The sequence below is a fragment of the Cygnus olor genome, chromosome Z, assembly GCF_009769625.2.
Source record: "Cygnus olor isolate bCygOlo1 chromosome Z, bCygOlo1.pri.v2, whole genome shotgun sequence".
In the NCBI taxonomy this organism is placed as follows: domain Eukaryota; kingdom Metazoa; phylum Chordata; class Aves; order Anseriformes; family Anatidae; genus Cygnus; species Cygnus olor.
Genome location: NC_049198.1, coordinates 36,988,629 through 37,004,396, shown reverse-complemented (window position 1 = coordinate 37,004,396; position 15,768 = coordinate 36,988,629). Strand labels below are relative to the sequence as shown.

The following is a 15,768-nucleotide window of genomic DNA, read 5'->3' as shown; positions in this document are numbered from 1 at the left end:
GTGCCAGCCTTGTCCAGCCTCACACAGAAAGTCACAGAGAGGCAGCCACAGACCTACACTCATTCTTTCTTCTCCCCTTCTTCCCAAATAAACAAGGGTATTTCTACTTTGTGGAGACAAAGTGGACTTCAGCAAGAGATATCTGAAACAATGAATGGCCCTACGTAGGTTATTTACTGCTGTCATCTGCTGGCAATATTAATATCTATGAGGAGGATAGCATCTGAACCATGAAGGATATGGCACTGTGAGTGTGGCTTATTCTGTTCTGGATTTTTAGTGAAGTTTCAAAGATTCCTTTATTTATACAAGAGTACAGTGTTACCTAACCATTTGTAAAAGCACAGGTTACTGGAAAGGTACAGAGTTTAAGCTCTAGAAATTTGTTAATAATCTATTCTGTTCACTGACACTGTTGCAGACAGGGGAGAGACAGTTTACCATTATACTGAAACAGTAAATCCAAGTTTAAAGAATTAGCTATTTTTTTTAAAGAATTAGCTAAGATGTATAATCATTTTCACAACATGATTACAAGAGTTTTTGTTGTGTAAAAATATATGACTGACTTTGTACATCTCCTTCCCTCATTAAGTTGTATAATATGGTAGTTCCAATGCCATTTTTGTTAGCCATGTTCCGTATGTAAGAGATTTGAATTTGGGCTTTCATTTGTCCTCTTTTCTGCACATCCTGAGTGAAATGATGAAACTGTTTCACCTCAGATTAAGGATGGAGACAGTATAAGCAGATAAGCAGTTCTTCCTAATTGTGTATACTACTTTATTATTTGGGCTGAATACAAAAGGGATCGACTAACCTGAGATGCTTAAAATGACTGCCAAAATTGCTTGGAGCACATCCTACTTGATTTGTGACTTAACATTCTTCCTACAACACCTCAAACAGCTTGAATTAGGTGAAAAAAATGAACATTTTGCTTATGCATCAGGGGAGCCTTGAAGTTTAAACAGCCTCATATTCTTCTGTTTCAAAAGCAAATGAAATTGTCCTTTTGATGAGGTATAGCTAGGCAGCAATATACTCTTCCAAGAGAGTATTGGCTTTGATGTTGCTGCTAAAGAGGTTTAATTCCTGTGCACAGTAACTAAAGTGCACTGTCTATACTTGTGATTTGCTTTAATGAATGAGAAAAGAATTGGGTTCCCTTTCTCAAGAAAGTTACTGTACAGTAATATGTAAGTCTATGAAAAATAAAATAATAATAATAAAAATTGTCTGAAAAGGTTTTTCTCTTAGGTGACTTTTGAGCTTTCTTATTCATTTTCACTTTTCAATACCCTGTGTTTACCCTGGGTTAAAACATCACACATCAGTAAATATGTATATAATTTTTTTAATATGTAAAACTACTCACTGCGCTAAATACATTAGTTACTGATTTTGTTTGTTTGTTTTGTCTTTAGTAGGGAAAAAAAAAGGAAAAAAAAAAAAGCATATTTGTTTTATACATTCAGATTCATCTGCCCAGTCACATAAATAAACTGTAAAATGGTAATTAATGTTGTAGAACAACAGTCCTTTGCTGGGCTTACATCAGAACTTCACACTTACGACAAATTAGCTGTCTGCTTCTAATAGAAAACAAATGTAGAGAGAGTAGCAGGGCAGGATCACTGCTGTTAAATTTAAGATGTGAGTGTCTGAGATGCGAAGTGTTCCATGGGTTTGTTTTAATGCTGTCATCATTGATTTATTTGTGAGAAATAGATAAGTCATTTTCAAGTTACTCTTTAAGTAACTTCCCATAATCATGCAAAAAGTCGTTAGCCTTGGGACCCTGACTCAAGCCAGCTTCCAGTCTTGTGCTGTAACCACATTACAACACCGTGCTTGATGCTCACAAACAGGATCCTGTCTGTGCAATGTAACACCCAAGTCGTTGGCATTTCTCCTGATATCTCACATTGAAGATGTCTGTAACTTGTTTTTCACATTTACTCTTTCATTTTTTTCTCCACTGTTAATATCCAAATATATCCCCTTCATGAAATAGCTTTATTCTTACTATTTTTCAGTTGTAGCAGATTGTGTTTTAAAGATTGGGTTTTCTACGTCCATACTTTTAACTTCTGTGAATTCCTTTATATCTCTTTTTTAGATATTCCCAGAACAACATCCCAACCTAGGATTTCTTCTGCACTACATAAGACATTACTCCAGAATGCAGTAAAATTCATTTCTGATACAATGCATTTCTGATGATTGTTGTTAAAATACATGGCGGTGTCTCAGATATCACATATTCTCATTTACAGATATATTCCAATGTAAGAGAGGCCTTTGGAAGCACTTGAAACTTCAACAAAGAAAGATTTAAAAATAGATAAAGATCAATTTCTACATTTTCTTACCCGTAACAGTGGCTACCTGAAATTCCATTCTTCTCTCTCCACAGAGGTTTGAATTCAGTTGTCAGTCATGCAAACGTAACTATAGACATTTAGATTTCAGAAAGTTATAGATTACCTGCAGTTAGAGCTGGAAATAGTGGCAACTATGTAGTTCATATTGACACTTCATGGTAATTACAATTTTCAGTCCATTTTACCATGTGTAAATTAGGTTTTCAAGTTTATGGCAGCAATACCTCATTAAAGTAATAGGATCAGAACTTCACTGGATAAAAACTTCAGATTTGATAAAGCTGCACCCATAAAGTTAATTTAATCCTGTAATTTTCCATTTCTTTTAAAATATATTCCATGTAAAGCTTAGAATTTTGTTAACTAGAAGAGAAGATCTCTGACTAGTTAATGGCTGGTGTTTAGTTCACATTACATGTTCCACCCTTGGGATTCCACGCATAGGTAATATGGTTATTATGTAATTATGCTGAGAAAGGAAGCTGTTTTATCAAAAATAAAGGAGCAACTGTTCAAGCACATCACATTAAAATGTACATTACATTGTCTAAACTGTTAGACTATCTATTCTAACATTTTACGGTTATTTGATATCCACTCACAATATGTGCAGCACAGAACTTGCAAAGGACATGCAGTTTTCTGTCAACATTCCCCCTGATAGAAACAAACAAACCACTGTTATTTTATTTTATTTTATTTTATTTTATTTATTTATTTATTTACAAACTCATTCCTGTGCTCTTAGAAATGTCTCAGAAAACTTCAGTAAATTACGGGTATGTCCAGGGATGTTTGTGATGGGCTTGCATTGAAATTCTCTGAAACTCTTTTTTCCATAAGTTCCCATTCTGAAAAGACTCAGTGGTGACAGGCTGAAGTGGGTTGGACAGTAATATTAGTGTCATGAAAATCAGAAGGGCTTTAAACCCTCTAGTCCCCTGAGCTTTTTGTGTTCTGAAATACTTGGTGAACTCCAGAAGAATAAAATACGGCAAATAAATTCATGGTCAGAGTTTTTGTGGAGTTCAGTGAATAGCTGTCAGAGATGGAGACTCTGAAATGCAGAGCCAGTTTATGTGGAAAGGGATTTTCAAATTACCGTTAGCTGTCTTCACTAACTCTGAATATTTGCCTACTGTAAACTTTCAAAGGCAAGCTGTTAAACAACTTTTATCTTAAAGATGTTCCTGGTGCCTTACACCTTCCTCCTCCTTTGAAAGGCAAATCAAGACTGATAACTGAAAGATAGATGTCTTATGTTTAAATAATATGTTGGTGAGATGGGGAGTGATAGTTAATCACAGAACATGCACCTGTTCTCTTTTCATCCCTTGCCTGAAATATTGACCTGTTCCTGTCTCAGAGAAAGTCTGGTGCTGAAAAAAAGTCACATTGTATAACATTATCGTGTGTAGCTATTACATTTCTCTTGTTTATCCTGTTCTTAGAGAGCCATCAAAAGATCCTTTACCCTACCGGTGCTCTAGCACTATTCATGCATGCAGCATAAAAAAGTGACATACACCTATTCATAGAAGCGTACCTCTTTGACAATTTATTTCAAGTTCTCCCTGTAATAGTGAGGGCATCATAAGGTAGAGAATTCGTCTTTACTAAGGTCTTCTTGCACAGGTCTTTGACATGTTACTGACTTGTTTTTAGTGACAGACTGACAAATTTCCCCTTTATAAAAAGAGATGAAAATCAATCTGAATTGCCTATACATTTCCTTTGTTCTTTGTGTTCTGTCTATCACAGACAAAAGTGAAAATAAATACATTTTTGAAAAAGTTTTACATAGTTGCCTGAATGGAAGAATTATCTAAAGCATGTAAACCTAATCAGAATAATATAAGGAATAGGTTTTATGGTAGGAAGTGTTAGCCAATTTTATAAGCATCTAACTACAGGTGTTGCTTTTTTTTTGAAGATAACATCTGTGATATCTTCTGTCTTTTACCTGATGGCCTCTTGAGCCCAAATCTTGTCTGAATAGTAATTTTTCATGTCTCTCCTTAAGAAACAAACAAAAGAAAGCTCTTCTTCTTTCCATTCCTTTTCTTTCTTACATACCCTAGGTAGAAGACCCCTTTGTAGATGGGCAGAATGTCTCATAACCAAGCATTCTTTCATGTTTCTATTCTGTGATACTACATCACACTGACATTAACACAAAGGACAAGTGCAAAACCTTTCAGCTGAGTGTCTCTTCAAAGTGTGGTTTAATAGCCTGGGAACTTATTTCCCTTCAACATAAGCTGTCAAGGGAACTAGTGAAATGAAGCATCAACCCTTAAAGTTTATCGAGATAGGCCTTTGCAGAAGAGTAGTCATGCTTTCTTCTATGACTGCATCAACTTTTTAAAGAAGTTGTGTGTGATGCAGACATCCCACAAAGATAGGAGATTGCTGTGTTTTGAAATATACACATTCATAAAAAATGCTAGCTTGAAAGCACTTTAAGTGTTTCACATCTAGTTAGTGATTAAGTCCTATAACATGCTACCCCATAACCTGTCTGTAATTTGAAATTTTGGGGATTTTATTCTCAGTAGAAGTTCTCATAGCTTAAAAGCAGACCTAATCAATTTTAAGGATCAGTTTCATCATAACTGTTTATCTAACTAACAAATTATTGTATTGATTAATGAGAATGCTTTTCTAATTTTAATTGCAGATTTCAGGGTCTATGCCAAAGTGTAGACCTCAAGCAAAACCTAGGACAGAGAAAGCTAAAAGCAATGCAAAAAGAACCTAATTTATTATATGCAGATTTTTAGAAAGTCTTTCATTTCACAGCATAATTGAAATATTACTTAAAGGACACATAAAAGATAACATATTAAAATAAATTGAGTTGCATATATGATTAATTCACACAGTGGGAAGCGGATTGTGAGACATGCAATTTTATACATATGACCTTGAAATGAATAAAACAACGTTTAATTTTGTCATTTCCCTTATAAATGTGGAATGCAATTAGCAATAATCTTGGCAGAGAAGCAAGGGTCTAACATAAAAATCTGCTTACAAAATAATTTTTCACCATTACTGTACCAAAGATATGATAAAAAGAAGGATTTTCCAATGCGTGAAGAAGAGTGAAATATTCAGCAAAGTTAATTTAACTTGCATATTTGTCCAAAGATATAGTTCTCTCTGGAATATGCTTTATTCTACCAGAAATTTACATGAAATTTCATACTGTTCTTTAATTCAATAAGTATATGTCATCATACCTCCATGCCACTCTTAAAGCCTTGGTTACTTCTTACAGAAGTTAGCAGTATGCCTACCGCTGCGGCCACTTCCACTTCGGATGGAATTTGTGGTATGGTTTCACATCGCATTTAATCCCATGGTACTGTGGGTTGCTGAAGGGGCAGTTATGCTCTGCTCCCTCCACACCTACCACACATGCCCTCTGTTTCCATCTATAAACATTAACTGGCGTTGGAGTGAACAGGGTCTTTTTGGTGATCCGGTGGAAATTTAAGCTTTTGTTGGTGCTCAGTGGATATAGTTAACAAAGTAGCAGGTGTCCATGTACTCTTCTGTGAACCACAGAGAAACTCAAGCTGTTTCTTCCATTCTTTTTCAGGCAGCCTCCCTCCTTCAAGTGTAGGCTTTACCTGTCCCCTTTCCCAGCTGAAAAACCTTCCTCCCATAACTTCCCTTTCATGCTTTTCCCAAGCTTGGTAGCCAGGAGGGGTTTCTTGCCTACACAGCCTCTCTCTGGGAAGCAGCATCTCAGCCATGTGCATTTCACCAGGCAGGCTGTGATTCGTTAATAAAACATATGCACCAGAGTGATGTGAGTGATTATAGTAATCTCTGCTTTGATGTCCGAATTGTAACACCTCTAAGCTTACCTGTGAGACCTAACAAAGTCATAAAGCAGGAAGAGGAAGTTTGGGAATCATGTGACTTGAAGGTAGCTCTTAAGACCGACATTTTCCTTTAAATAGGAATTCATTTTAGATGGACGCTGCTTCAAATACATTATTTGAAAAATGTTTGAAACACTACTTGAATGTTATTTGAAAATACTTGAAAATAAACAAGGATCTTTCTAAAACTCACTTTTATCTGTGATTCCCAAATTGACTTCAGATTTTTGAAAATAATTCAATAATAGAATCATAGAATCTTTAAGGTTGGAAAAGACCTCCAAGGTCATCTGGTCCCCCTACCGTCAATATTGCCCACCAAACCATGTCTCTGAGTACCACATCCAACTATTCCTTAAACACCCCCAGGGAAAGTGACTCCACCACTTTCTGGGCAACACGTTCCAACGCCTGACCACTCTTTCTGAGCAGAAATGTCTCCTAATTTCTAACCTAAACCTCCTCTGGCACAACTTGAGGCCATTCCCTCTAGTCCTATCGCTAGCTATCTACAAGAATTGCTGTATCAATTTCAGTTAGACCAGCTTTCTTCTGAAAGTCAGGCTTGAAAATTAGGCTTCATATGAAAAATAAACTTCAAATTAAGTCTTAAAAAAAACCTCTGATTGAGTTTGGCAACTAGATGATGAATTGTGAATAGATTAATAGGAAGAGATTTGAGAAGATATACATAGAGTTGTGAAACCTTAATCCAGCATTAGGATTCATCAACATGCAACTTGTCACTTAGGTTTTGTAACTAAAGATTACACTTTCTTCATAGAATATATATATATATAACTTACCTGATAAATTGAATTAAATTGAATTGTCTTGTTTGAAATTCTAACAGGTTAGTGCTGATCACTTCTATTGCTTCTTTTTTTGTTTCCTCTCTTTAATTCCTAGTCATGTCTATTGGTTGTTGTTCTTGGTTTACATTAAGCCATTCCAAACAAGTTGTCATAGTGTTTCTCATCTAAACGTCTCGAAATTTTAAGGGGAAAAAGTTACACTAATAATATGAAAATAAGGAATGACTCTATTGAAAACAAGCTGTACCAAGAGAAAGCAACTGTGATTCTTGTCTGTAACGTGGGCGTCAACCTTAGCTCAAAAACACCCATGTTCTCCAGATGTCTATGTAAGCAGTCTGTCAACCACCACTAGCAGAAGAGTGCCTGTGTACACAACTGACCTCACTTCACCTCCTCTGAAGTGCTAGCCATGTTGTTGTATATTTGTTGCATTGACTTTTTAAACTTCTTACTTTGTGGCTACCGAAGCCACGTTATCTGTCTTCATCTCATAAGCATCCCATCTCTTTTCCTGTCTGGTCTGAAACTCTTTATCTTCTCTCCACAGCAACAATCTAAAGTTCCCTGTCTGTTCTGTGTCGGTTGTGTCACATTTATGCAATGGAGATGGTTAATTGCACAAGGATGAGGGAAAACTTACTCATGGAAATCACCCTGTGAATTCTATATTGCAGGCAAAAATCACAAAAAGCAGGGACAGCTTTCCTACCATAGCGGCCATATGAATGACCACCTCTCATACTGCAGAGAGCATGGATCAAGGTTAGGCAAGACATCCCACTCTAGCCTTGCACAGTGAGGAGGGGTTTAAGCAACCACCAGAGGTTTTGCATTCACCTTCACCAGCTGCTTAAGATGCTACCTCTTCAGCTCAACTCCCAGGCACAGGGCATAGATCTTATGTATAACTATGCTGCTAGCCAGTTTTTCAGGTCCTGGGAAGACACCAGGCTTGCAGGGTTAGACCAAGACATGACCAGAACATACCTATATGGCAGCTTTGAGCATACCTGACTTACATGTCTTAGGCATGGCTGTGAAGAGCGGTATGGACATTGTAACAGTCTCATCTTCATGGAAAAGTGTGGCACATGGTGTGGCTGCTGAGGGTGCTCACTGGACACTGTATAGTAATATACGTGCTAGCAACATGAGGAGATTGTGGGAGAATGCAGGACAAAAATTCTGTCTATAACCTAAGTATTGGTTCAAAATTAAGAATTGGTGTCCGAGACTTCTTTCTGTTACAGGGGATTATGTATCATCTTTTTATGTCTTTGCTACAAATTATGTGCATTTCCAATAGCTAGAAACCCTGCCAAGAGCAGGTTAAGATGATTGTAATAATAATGTTAGAATGCATTCAGAGGAATATTGTAATGTGAGTATAAATTACTATGGGTCATTAAATAGTGCAGGACATTGTGGATAGTTGCACTTTTAGCACCTGAGGATGAGCAAAGCCAATGCCTGTAAATCCCAACAGTCTGTGCTTACTTGAAAAAATGTTTGTCTGACTCTAGGCATGGAACCCGTTGTGCTGGAGAAGTGGCAGCCACTGCAAACAACTCACACTGCACAGTGGGAATCGCCTTTAATGCCAAGATTGGAGGTATGTGAAACAATCTCCCACCACAAATAAAAAGAAAAAAAAAAAAAAAGTAACCAAAGAGCCATTTGTGCTAAATGCCACATACAGACCCTTCTCAACAAGAGAAGGAGATTTGTATGGGTAACAAACTTAGCTGTGTTAACAAGGAAATCACAGTGTTAGGGTGGTAGTTAAAGACCAGTACTGAAGGAGTTTGTCTGTGGTGACACTTCTCCAGTGCTCCTGGGAACACTGCCTCTCAATACACACAAGAACATAGGAAGTGAGACCTTCCATGAAAACACAAAACCTAGAACTTTGACATCTGGGTTTTCTTGCAGATCAAGAGCTCCAAGTAATGAGCTTTGACAAATCAGAGGTAAAAGTACGCATATCTGCATGCTGCTCTCAAAGAAAACAATGTGAAAACTTAAAACTTTGTTGTGTTGTTTGGCTGTGGTTGGAGAGAATCTTCTTTTGATCCCTGTGACCAGTCAGATTATTGCCTGAAGTGTGAAATCGGGTAATACATTTTTGCTCTGTTCAGCCAAGAGGTTCCAATTCTATCACTTCTTAACCAATGGCTGGTCAACACCTTTGGCAACTGGAAAAGACTGCCAAGATGTCATCTACATGTCTTCTAGGCTGTAGCCTGCCTGAGCCAGATTGTAATGCTTCAAGTAAGGTTACATCCTGTATTTTTGATGAAAACATGATATTGGTATATTGGCTTTAGTACAAAGACCTACAGCTCAAACTCATTAACTGTTGATTTGCTGTTCTAAAATAGAGCCCATGTGTGAAAACAGAAATATGTTTACCTAAATATACAGTAGAGGACAGTTAAAAAATACAAGCAGACAGGGCTGGGACTGTTTCCACAATTAATAATACTGTACCTCTTCTCTACTGAATTGGTAAAAGTTTGATTCAAATCAAGTGTGATCACAATTGCATTTCAGATTAGCCAAAGCACACAATGGAAACCTAATGGCACCTTTCTGTTTTCCTGATGGCTGCAAGAGGGTAGACAATACCTGATTTAGCATATGGCTAGAGTGATGCAGATGAACAGGTAGCCTTCCTGCACGAAGTTACCCTGTCAGAAGGCTTTAAAAAATTTGAACTGGCCAAGTGAGCTTGTGGCAGATGAACAGATTGTCTCATGTTGGCATGGCATTCAATCATGTACTAGCAGCTATGAACAGATTTACTGCATTCAAACCAGCATCTGAGGAGAGTTAGTGAAATGATAAAAATAAAAGGTGACTTCCGGAGTAAAAGTTTAACTTGTGAGTTGGATATTCACACAGCCTGCGACAGCCTGGGCATGTGCTTGGGAAACTCTCCATTATTAACAGTGGCTTCTTAATAGGCTATTATTTATTCACCATTAGGAATGTCCAATAACAATATTTTAGAAAAACAACAACAACAACAACAACAGGCATATTAGCAGAATCACAGGTTTTTCTAAATATAGTATAAAGTGTTTCAGAGGGACATGGTATGAACACAATTTCTGTGAAGAGCAAAGACTGATTGCCTTTTTCATAATGTGTTTAATTATTTTGTGCTAAGAATATAATAGACTTCAAGAAATTTCACTGTTCTAACTTGAGTAAAAATTTTATTCTCTCTGTTCAGCCCAATAACTCTGTGGAGCACTCACTCCACAGTGAGAACGAACATCGTTCTTTAAAGAGAGACAAAAAATACTAGAGTATTTTAGTATTTGTATTTAGTATTTTGTATTTAGACAGTGTGGCAATGTACTGTCTTTAAAAATCATTGGCATTTGAAAATAAGGCCTCAGCAGACAATCTGCAGAAAATCAGAGGCCAGAGGGAGGTTTAGCATGTTGGGAAGGGAGGTTGAGTTTTCCCTTCCACTAGGTGCCTATATGTAGGAGTTTAGCTGCCGAACTGTGTTTGGCCTGCCTCTCTTCCTTCCCTCACAAAAGCCATAAGCTACACACGTGAATATGCAGCAGTTGTATTCCCTCTCCACAGGCCAGATGGAGTGTAAAAATGTTTAATCATATTATGCTGAACTAGTGTTCAGCTCACTTATTTCCTATGGATTTAAAGACCCTCCTTTGGCCTTTTTGGAGAAGAAATTAGAGTCAAGGTAACACAGTTACATTTTTCTTACACAGAGTAACACCTGCCAGTGGTGATGTTGAATTTGTTCTGCCAAGATGAGTATTCTTTATCTCTAATCAAAACGGGAGTTGCTGCATCTCTGGAGACATAAAAGATAGCAAGGAAATAAAGCAAAGGAAAAATAAATCCTTTCCATCAATATTCCATCAAATACTGGCAGCTGAGCAAATCCAATTAATGACCTCTGTGATGGAAAGTCATTAACAAGTTATTCACCAGTAATGGTCACTTTTCTTCTAAATGTATTTGCACTCCTTGATTCATTTCCACACACTTAAGAATCTCTGACCACAAAGCATGTCAAAAAGAAGATCCTTTAAAAGTCCAAACCTTCTCTTAAAATGGTATGAGTGGGGACTTAATCTGCAGATACAAAAATCTGAGAAAAAAATACAATTTGGACCTTCAGTTCTTTTATAGGTTGTGGGATGTTTCTTGTAAAAAAATTATGCAATGTGCCTGTAGTTTGTGCTTAGCTCAGCCGCAGGCCCCTTTCATTAAAAGACAAACCAATGCACAAAAGCGGTAGATTTTTAATGTGTGACCCTCCGTAATATTCAGATATAACAAATTACCACCTACAGAGCCCGTGAGGCTTTTCATAGGAAGGGATGGTTAGCCTGTTGTTATTGCTGCAGACTGGTTGTGGAAGTTGCAAAGCATCTGCAGGGATTTGGGTACTTAGTTACTTGGCTGGGCTGGAATCCTGACGGGAAAACAGTTACACTGAGTTACAGCACAACAGATGTAGATTGTCTTCAGCTGACGAGGAATTAGTTCAGCTGTTTCTTTAAGCTTAAGTCAGATTCTGATTAAAAACAAACATTTTAGAAGAAAACTTTCTTTCAGCTCAGTTTTGCATGTTTCCTGCGATTTGCTGAAAGTTTGTTCTGACTAAAATGCCACTTACATTTTGGCACTTACTGCAAATATTGAAAAAAGTTTACAGAGCTCTAAAGTCTTAGGTGGAACAGTCTGGAAACACAGTCTGCTAATTGCCTTCTGGACAGCTTTTGTTGCGCTATCACCACATGCCAAAAGCAGTTTGAAGGTTCTGTGATTGGCAAAATTAACTCCTCCAGACATTTGGAGGGGGCAGGGGAAGAAGAAGAAGAAGAAGAAGAAAAAGAAGAAGAAGAAGGAGAAGGAGAAGAAGGAGGAGGAGGAGGAGAGGAGGAGGAGGAGGAGGAGGTGGAGAAATGAAGGGGAGAGAAAGAGAAATAAAGTATTTTTTTTAATAGCTAATGAGCCACCCATTGATCAAAGTTACACTTGAAACATGTCTGTCAGTTGTTGGCAGAACAGAGCAAGACCTAAGGCACGACCTTGTCTATATAGCTTTTTTGACCACTTCGCCATCACCTAAGAAAACTAGTATGAATTATTTCAAATGCCATGGCAGCATTAGGAGTTACTGTTCACCAGGTGAATGCCGTATAATTTAGGCTTGCTACGTAGTCACAGAAACATAAAGGGAAGTCTTATCTTCCTTATTTCAAATGTGGTGTACCTTTTATTGTCTTATTTAGAATGAAGTATATTTTAATGTGCTTGAAAGAAATAAGAACATAGCTTCCACCCATCATTAATTTTCTGAGATTATGCTGAGGAAGAAAAATAAAACCTGAGATTCCCAAAGTTGTTTTAATGGCTTTTTATATAAAGTAAAGTTCATAGTGAGATTGCTGTTTGGACAAGTTTATTATCTCACAAAACATGGGCAGCTTTTGTGTGAACCTAGAAATATGATCACTTTTCGTTTTTGAGTCAATTAGAGTGAGAGATAGAAAAAAAAAAAAAAAAAAGACCCTCTATCAACAAAGCAGCCCCTATACCTTTTTTTAATTGAAAGTTAAGGTCTTGATAAACACTCAAGTTACTGCAGTCTGAACTCATGACCAAAGTAGAATGTGTCTGTCATTAAAATATGTAAATATGGCTTTGAAATAGCAGTTGTCTTTTAAAGGGGAAAAAGCTTCAAACTAGTTAATTGTGGAAGTGATCATTACTCTTTACAGTTATATGCTCATTATGGCGTAATATTTAATATCTCTTTCATCAAATGTCACACTAACTGTATGAAGGTGCTCTTCCCTATTTGGGGTAAGACTGGTTATGGTGGTTTTCTCAGTCAGAGCTTAACTTCAGTCAAAATCATGGTCAAAAGTTTCTTTAGTTACCAGTTTTAAGCCTTACTTATTCTACTGATCTTAAAATATATTTATCATTATACCATTCACTTTAGAAGGGCTGGCACATTGTCTTGTCAAAATCCATGTGAATAGATTTTTTTAGCACAAAAATTTCAGACTGTACCATACAAAAGTTTCTTCATAGAGGAGGATGTTCACAATATTGTAGTTTCAGGTTGAATAATGTGGCACATTGGATATTTGACAGTGACTTCCTGAAGTCACCTTGATACTACTGTGTATACTTATGTATCTGCACACATGAGCTTTCTTCCCAGTGTTTTCTTTGCAGTCTCATAAAATGAAGCAATATTCATTTCCATGTTTACCTGTCAACAGAGATCCTATTTTTATGCCTGTTAGCATTCGTAGGACTGTAAAAGTCTCAAATTGAATGCTGCAGTTTCACTGCTATATAAAAGGAGAAAGAAAATCATATACTGTATCTTCAAGTGAAACACACAAACATTTCACTGTTCAAGTTCTTTTAAAAGAAGTTTTCAGCATAAAAATTTGATGTTAAAGTTCGAAAGTTGTGCAGTGGATAAACTAAGTAGATAGCTTTTAAAACTCAAAGAGAGACTGTAATACTGTTTCCTTTCTGTATTTTTTCATATGGAAATATTTTTTTTTCACTGGAGAAACTAATATCCAAAGAGATTTTTTTTTCGCACTAGAAATCCTTATGATCATTCATTCCAATAACCTACACAACAGTTCTCTCTGGGGGAAAAAAATAAAAAAATAAAAAATTGAGTTTGGTTGTCCTGTTCATTGTATCTTTCATCCTGAAGGTGTACGGATGCTGGATGGAGATGTGACAGACATGGTAGAAGCAAAGTCTCTGAGCCTTAATCCCCAGCACATCCACATCTACAGTGCCAGCTGGGGACCTGATGACGACGGTAAGACTGTGGATGGACCTGCTTCTCTAGCACGTCAGGCTTTTGAGAACGGCATCAGAATGGTAGGTGGACATCAGAGTGTATCTTCTGGATCTGTTGTCATGTGAAACTGTAAGGGTACACATGCCTGGTACGTCCAAGTGCACTGTATGGGGAAGAGAAAAGGATTCTGAGGGAAAGAAGAAAAGCTTAATTTGTACGAATCTAAAAATACATTTTCATTGACTTGATGGCCAGTCCTTCCTGATGTATCAACCAGCTGTGTTCATTGTCAACCAGAATACATCATCCTCAGTGTCCTTTAAAACTGCCCTGAGGTACTGATGTCATTCTGCAAGAAAAAAAATGAGACTGAAAAATGCTATTTTGCACAGCAGTGCCAAGTCATCGAATCGAAATTGCAACAAAATTTTAAAGCAAACACCTTTGACTATTTTTCCTTCTTCTTTCCTTTCTTTTGTTGCCTTGTTTTACTTGATTTCTTAATGGAAGTTTGATAGTTTTAATAGGAAGTTGGAAGCTAAAAAAAGTCTACATTCGTGTTTCTTTTAGAGTTTATCTCTGGTCTCAGAGAACTTACACTCTTTCTATAACTTATGTATAAATTTCTCTACAAGTTTGTAGTATTACAATTTCTCTGTGATATAGCTCAAAAATCTTAAGTAATACAGTGCACAAAATCCCAAACATCCCTATATCCCTAAATATATCTATATACCCTAAATCTAAGACTGTTTCAATATTCTTTAATAAGCAACTATCAAACAAATAACACCACACAAGGAAGCTAGTAGTTAGAAGAACTTCTGATGTCAGAAGCCAATTTTTACTTCTTCCTTTTATCCTCCTGTCTGTTAAACAGATCAGGAAATGGCTAGTCTTCCAGTGCTCACACCTCCTTCCACTGTAGCAGACTGGATGGAAAGGAATTTAAAGCTCTGTGCTTGAAGGCCTGAGCATTATTTTGAACATAGCAGGAGACTTGATAGTTCAATGGTGAGTAATTCTACAATCAGAGAAGGGATTAATATGAAACATTTGCTTAAAAAGTCTGAAACAATTGGACCAAGGTGGAACTGGAACATAATTACTGGAACATGGTAACACTATGCAGCAAGATTGGAAAGTGCAGCTATTATTTAAATCGGCAAGAGTTTTACCAGGTATACCAAGATGATTTTAGCAAACTACAGCTAACATGCAGCCTAGAAAATTTGTGCCATGTGTAAGAGACAGTGTCTACCACTGAGAGATCATATTAATTTAAGATATACCGTCAAATGCAGCCATAACAGGAAATAGGCAATGGGTGCATAGGGGAAACAGGCAAATTTACAGGGGCATCCAGTCACACTGACAGTCTGTATGCACAGTTCAGTGTTTCAGGTGATTTACAATATACTTGACTAATGCAACCTTAAATTGATACCCATTTTCACCATAAACATTGCCTAACCGCTCAAACCCAAGAGCTGTGAATTCTTCAGTTCTAATCACAGCTACGTCCCTGGCTCATTTTGTTTTCCTCTACAAAGTTGCATAAATTGTTTACTCTCACCCTTTCCCTCTCCTGCCCCAATATGTAGGTAACAACATATGCTCAACTACCTTGCAGCTAAGTTATGAAGAGCAATTACTGAAGTAGTAAACTAACAACAACAACAGTGTGCTTCCCATGGTATATGATACTAAAAATATCTCTCATTAAGCTCAGTACCACAAATGCTCTAAAATAACCGTGCAACAACGTACCACTGCCTTTCTTTCACTAGGTCATCTGAAGACGGTTCAATGTGGAGCTGCAAATTTGTGCT

General features: G+C 37.0%; 1 protein-coding gene across 2 annotated transcripts in view; it reads left to right on the top strand.

Annotated features, from left to right (window-relative positions):
- The window catches only part of PCSK5 (proprotein convertase subtilisin/kexin type 5), a 251,454-nt gene that overhangs the window by 92,815 nt on the left and 142,871 nt on the right, over nt 1-15,768 (top strand). For both annotated transcript variants that reach the window (XM_040539991.1, XM_040539992.1), the window contains exons 6-7: nt 8,625-8,713; nt 13,844-14,016. In XM_040539991.1, the coding sequence (XP_040395925.1) occupies nt 8,625-8,713; nt 13,844-14,016 (262 nt within the window). The remainder of the gene's footprint in view (nt 1-8,624; nt 8,714-13,843; nt 14,017-15,768) is intronic.